The 6666-nt window shown below is 38.3% G+C and overlaps 1 protein-coding gene across 1 annotated transcript; it reads right to left on the bottom strand.

Moving 5' to 3' along the window:
• Nucleotides 1–14: 14 nt before the first annotated feature.
• Nucleotides 15–6570, bottom strand: LOC122762683 (voltage-dependent calcium channel gamma-6 subunit-like; the record flags this gene model as incomplete). Its single annotated transcript, XM_044017879.1, has 5 exons — nucleotides 6553–6570; nucleotides 5488–5633; nucleotides 2731–3226; nucleotides 1011–1121; nucleotides 15–123 (listed from the first exon to the last, which is right to left on the bottom strand). Coding segments are annotated over exons 3-5 (415 nt in total), but the record flags the coding sequence as incomplete, so codon positions are not given.
• Between the last annotated feature and the right edge of the window lie 96 nt (nucleotides 6571–6666).

Raw genomic sequence — 6666 nt, 5'->3', positions numbered from 1 at the left:
TGGGTCTGAATCACCTCCGGGCAGCTCCGCAGGTCCACAGCTCAGTCTCTCTGGGTCGATATCAGTCACCCACAAGGTCTTGGTGCAGCCTTTCCACAGACCATAATGAGCCGTCAGACAGGTCTGAAACACAGGGATTCAAAAGTAAAAGAAGTTAGCTTTGATACAATATTTTCACACAGTAAAGTACTTTTAAGATGCATTTTTTTCTGGACTGCCTACATGCATGTATATAATATAATATTATTAATATAATATATGTCATAGAAAGAAAAATACATCCATAAAGATATAGAAAATAAATTGTTAAAGTTGATTTTCAATGACCGTCATGAGCTACAAAAACTAGATTGTATAATATCCAACAATAATTTACAATAATCTCATTTTAAAACACTATAAGGTTTAAGGAATTTGTTTAAAATATTTGTTGGTACTTATATATAAGGTTAAACTGTTAAATACAAATTGAAGGTATTTCTTTTCTTTCTCTTTAAAATCAAGTGATGATGTCACTTCCCATTTGTTTGCTTCTTCCTGTTTGGCAAACATTTGAATGAAGCGTCGTAGCAGAAAACGCAGTAAGTCGATTTAAAGTCACTCATGTTTCAGACGATCTGCTGCGAATCATCTGACTTAAAACTTTGTTTTGAAAAGTGACTTAAAAACAGCTGCTTTGTAATTGTAAGTCAAACGTGAAGCTATCGTCAGCGCTAACTACACAGTTTATTTGTATTTATGACCGTTGTACAATGAAATGTTGATTTAAGAACATGTTTGTATTCATCCGCATTGACCGGACTTGAGAGTTTCAGACAAACTTGAAGACATTTATGAGCTGAATGTGAATCTAAAGTTGTACCACATGCTCACTAACAAGCTAGTAACATGGCTAATAGAGCACACACACACACACACACCATCAGGGAAGGACTTAGCCACATTAGCTGCTACTTTGCCTAAAGAGCAGAGTTTGTGTGCGACAGTGAAAGTCACACGTGATGTTTCACCTGGTTGTTGTAAAAACTCTTGGACGGTGCCAGCTCCACCCAGAACTCCGTGCCCACACCGAGCACCGTGAGGACCACGCCCACGATGGCCACGAAGAACGCCAACTTGATCTGGTGACAGAACATGTTGCAGGATTTGAATGTTCAAATGTGGTCAGTGAGTGTTGTTTTTGGAGGTTCCTGTGGTTTTAGGATTGTTTCTGAAGGTTGTAGATGTCATTTTAGGAGGCTCCGCCCACTGGTCACTGAGGAGCTTCTACTACATTTACTGTTGTTCTTGAAGGTTTCAAGGTCAACAGAAAGGTTCTAATGGGCATTTTATAAGGTTTAGGAGAAGGTTGAAGTGGGCGGGGGTTCGCTGTAAACCATCTTCGCCCAGAGCCCTTCCAAGCCGATCTAGAGTCGGTCGCGGCGCACCACCGGCGGAGGAAATTTCATGTCAAACTTATGTGTGACACTGTTGTATGATGAAGTCGGCATCAATTCATGGAAAAACTGTTGAAAAGTTGAAATATGGAGATTATACTTCTTAAACTAAAACTGACTAAAACTTTTTTGAGTTTTCGTCGACTAAAATTGGACTAAAACTATCACACATAGAAATGACTGAAATGTGACTAAAACTAATAAGCGTTTTAGTCCAAAAGACTAAAACTAAGACTAAATCTAGAATGGCTTCCAAAAACAACAGTGCACAGTTCACCATCCAGAGAAACATCCAGACCAGTCCAGACCAGGAGCTGAATACCAGAACATGGAAGAGAGGTGATGCTTGTCCATGAAAATAAACCACTTTACCACGACAGCACAGTTTCTCTTACTGCACATTTGATTGGTCTTTGTATATTTGACTACTTATTAAACTATTCCATTTAATCAACACATTTAATTAAGATTTTCTGCAAAATGCAATGGCTTACAACATTTATCTTATTTGCTCTGTTTACATAGCAATGCTGACACCTATTGGTGATTTACTGGTACTACTGCCTTAACAATGACACTCACAATGGATAAGATAAGGATCATTTAATAGAGCCTTGTAGTAACGTATAAATACGGTAATAAAAATCAAAAAATAGTCTGATTAATATACGACACATGACTTATTTTGGCATAAAAAGAACCAACTCGTAACCAAAGACTACGCTATGTAAAATATGAATTGACTTTTATTAGTAACTTTGGTAAGTTTCAGATTTCAATTCATAAATAACATCGATGGAGGGGGGCCCAAAAAATACAGTCTGCCTAGTATAGTCCATTTATTTCATCCGGCTCTGCTTGTTTGCGAAGGCTTAGAGTAACATTAGGAGGTTGCCGTGGTCACTGAGGAGCTGCTACTATACATATTGTTGGCGTAGATTTTTCAAAGGCTTAAAGGTTCTTGAGTGTATTTAGATAAGGAGGGTTCTGTGGTTGTTTTTGAAGGTTAAGGGGTCAACATCAAGGTTCTGGGCGTCATTTTAGAAGGTTTAAAGGGTTATGATGAGGCTGTAAATGTGACTAAGGAAGTTCTGTTGTTCTAGATGACCTTTTAGAAGGTTAAGGGGAATGTTAGTTTATTACAGTTTTTGAGGTGCAACAGCTGCTCTAAGAGTTATTCATGGGTGTTTCGGGGGTTTGGCTCGTTAGCTTTCTCTTTAGCTTTGTGACGGTTATGTTAAATTTTTGCCATAGTGGAAAACTGAAGACATGGACACAGCCACAAACGGGTCACCTTTCCCTCCTGCGCCTCACTCATGTGTCCCATGGACGTGGTCCTGCGACGTTTGTTCCCTCCGAACGTGGTGCGTCCGGTCATCAGACTGGTCAAACCTCCCTGACTCGCTCCTGCTGGTACCGGCACCGTCCCTCCTGCCGCCGGCACCACCGTACGGCCTTCCTCATCGGTCACGAAAAAGGTCGACCACATTCTCTCAGAGCGGAAAACGACTAAGACGGCTGCGTCTGACTTTAGCAAAGGAGTGTAAGTTGTGAAACTCCAACAATCCAAAAATGAGAGGTAAACGTTTCCGTGTTCTCAGTTTGTGCCCAAAAAACAAAACCTGTCAGAGCAGAGTTTATCAGGGAAAGACGAGAATGAGTCGTCTCTTCAGGAAAAGAGTGATTAAAAAACAGTGGATTTGATGAAAACCTGACAAATGAGTCATGATGAAAAACAGAGTTAGAGGGACGAGGTAGAGGAGGAGGAGGAGGAGGAGGAGGAATCCTTCCTGCACAAGAGAGCGGGAAGAAGAAAGAGGAAGAAAATGAGTTCATGTTTGTGACACTGTAAAAAAGAAAATAGTTGAATAAAGTTCATTGATTATTTATTGTTAAGGTCACACAGGTGAATTACGTTTACAGCAAAATTCAGTCAAATTAAGTCGTTAAAACTTCATTTATTATAATGTTTTACAGTGTATTGAGACTTAAAAATAGGAATTCATTGAGAAAATAAAAACAATTTTGGGTTTTACAGTGTACTGAGACTTAGAGGTGGAACAAAATCTGATCTCATTAATTCAGAAAAACTGCACTAAAATACGCTTCCATACTAAATAATTTCAAAATCAAAGTAGCATTTCCTCTGTAACTGTAAAATAAAGCAGGGTAAGACTTTTATTTTGATAGTCTGTTGTTGACTCTGTATATAAGTCAACAGTTATTCGCTATCATGACAACAAATAATCAGCTAACACTTAATTAACTAATAAGAGACATATAATTAACAAACTGCCGGTAGAGAGTCAACATGTGACTATCAAAATAAAAGTCTTACCTTGCTTTTCTTTTACACATTGCAGTTACAAAGTAAATACTATTAATTTGAAAGGATTTGGTACAGAAGCATATTTTAGTTGTTTTTTGAATTAAGTATTTCATTTTTGTCTTTTTGAACTCCTTAAATCTCACTACACTGTAAAACTATAACTACATTTTTTTAAGTTTGCAGAACAATAGGGTGTTTTTGTTTCCCAGAATGCATCTCCAGAGACATTCCTCACTCACTTACACTCATGTTCATTCTCATAGTGAAGCAACATGAAGAAAAAACCTTTAGCATAGCAGAGCCACAGTCGCTAAGCTATTTTCAGATGTTATGTAACAGTAAATGTGTGCAGAGTGAAGTCACGAGGTGCTGCTGCTGCTGCTGCTGATTATCTGCTGCTGCTGATGATGATGATGATGATGATTATCTGCTGCTGCTGATTATCTGCTGCTGCTGATTATCTGCTGCTGCTGCTGCTGATGCTGCTGATGATGATGATGATTATCTGCTGCTGCTGCTGATTATCTGCTGCTGCTGATTATCTGCTGCTGCTGATGATGATGATGATTATCTGCTGCTGCTGCTGATTATCTGCTGCTGCTGACTCAGTGACGGGGGACTTGGTGGACGCAGGATAGTTTCAGAGTTTGAATGAAGCAGCTGTTTCACCAGGACGACGTGACGACAGATGTCATCCACTTTAACATTTTAGGTAGAAGAAAAGGTTTTATTTAAAATATCTGTCAAATTACACAATAATATTAATATTTACTGAATTTGAGACATTTTTTAAATCTTCTATTTCATTTATCGTCATGAAAATGTCCAGAAACTTACTCTGATATTGTAAATTCATTTTTTAAATGGCACCAATTCATGATATATTATAATTATTATTATTAGAAGCTGAACTGTAGTATTTGTATTTAAAAATATGAATTTATGTTACTGTTCACTACTTTGTTTTTTAATCATAATTTTAACTTTTATCAATCAGTCACCAATTTCTAATTGATTAAGATCGATTGATTGAACCACATCAGTTTTTTTTTAAAGCTTCAGTATCATCATGTGCATACACTGTAAAAACAGCACTGGTAGAAATAAGACAAATATTCTTACACTGAATAAGTAAATGTTTGTCTAGAAAACGTTGAACTCCTTAAAAATAAGGAAAAACTGGACAAAATGTAAGAAATCTGTGTTTAAATTCTGTCGTATAAGAAATATTGAAATATTAAATGATATTTTTTATATTATATGATTGATTTTAGATTATATGATATACAATAATAAAATGAGTTTTATTTTGTTTGATGAAGATGAAATTTAATTAATCTGTGAGAGTGAATTTAACTTCTTTACTTAATACAAAGCAGACATCATTGTTAGGTTTTGGAAACATTTAACACTCATTTTCTAAAAATAAATGGACAAAACAATGGAATATTACTAATTTGGCTCAAATTTAAAAAATAAATAAATAAATGAATAAGAAGAACCTGCAGGAGCAGCAGCAGGAGTGAGTGAGTGAGCAGCAGCAGCAGCAGCAGCAGCAGCAAGACATTGACGTTTTTGTGTTTTTACAGAAACTTTGTTAAATACATGCAATTTTTCAAGTTTGTGACCCTTTAAAATTATTTTTATTTTGTCTCAATATTAAAACAAAAAATAACAAGCTTCTTTTTTTCTGCAGTGAAAAGGTTTTAAAGCCGTTCTTACTCAAGAGTGAGCGCCGCCTCCACTGGACACACAAGGACGATAAAACTCATTACAGTGAGTTTCACACGTTCACTGCTTCAAATATCCGTTTGCACGTCTCCAAAAATAATCCAGCGTGGAACCAACAGACGAGAGGAAAGTTCCTGCTGCTTTGAGGCGAACATAAACACAGAGAACAGGTCACATTTATTCACACACACACACGCACACACACACACACCGTACACCACACATACACACACACCGTACACCACAAACACACACACACACACACACACACACACACAACTACACCACACACACACACACACACACACACGCACACACACACACATACACCACACACACACACTGCACACCACAAACACACACACACACACACACACACACACACCGTGTACACCACAAACACACACACACACACACACACACACACGCACACACACACACACTGTACACCACACATACACACACACACACACACACACACATTACAAACACACACACACACACACACACACACACACACACACACGTACTAATTACAAACACACACACACACACACACGCTACACACACACGCACAAAGACACACACCACACACATACACACATATGACACACCGTAACCACAACACACACACACACACACCCACGTTCGACATTCATGACTTGAGGGGACATTGCATTGACTTAAATTCATACTCTAAACTTAACCACATTTAATACTGGCCTAACCCTAACCCTAATCCCAATCCTAATCTCAACCTAATTTTAAAACATATCTTCACCTTAAAATGTAGTCATTTACGTTGTGGGGACTTGATTTTTGTCCCCACAAGGAAGACAAGTCCCCATAATGTGACTGTGTAAACAGGTTTAGGTCCCCACAACATTAGTAATACCTGGACACACGCACACACACGCACACACACACACACATACACATCTCACCCTCACACAAACACAAGTCCAGATGCCAGGGAAACATTCATGTGGTCACACGTGTCTCACACTCTCATTCACCACTTCACAAACAATAGTGACATGAGGAAAAGTTGCTGACCTGGTTATTGTGTGTGTGGCTCTGCTCAGAGGGTGAGGGTGAGAGGGTGAGGAAAGGAAGTGAGGGAGAGAGAGGGCGGAGGGTGAAGTGTGTGTGTGTGTATGTGTGTGTGTG

Source organism: Solea senegalensis, unplaced genomic scaffold (assembly GCF_019176455.1).
Source record: "Solea senegalensis isolate Sse05_10M unplaced genomic scaffold, IFAPA_SoseM_1 scf7180000015972, whole genome shotgun sequence".
NCBI classification, from domain to species: domain Eukaryota; kingdom Metazoa; phylum Chordata; class Actinopteri; order Pleuronectiformes; family Soleidae; genus Solea; species Solea senegalensis.
This window is presented reverse-complemented; position numbering and strand designations above follow the sequence as displayed.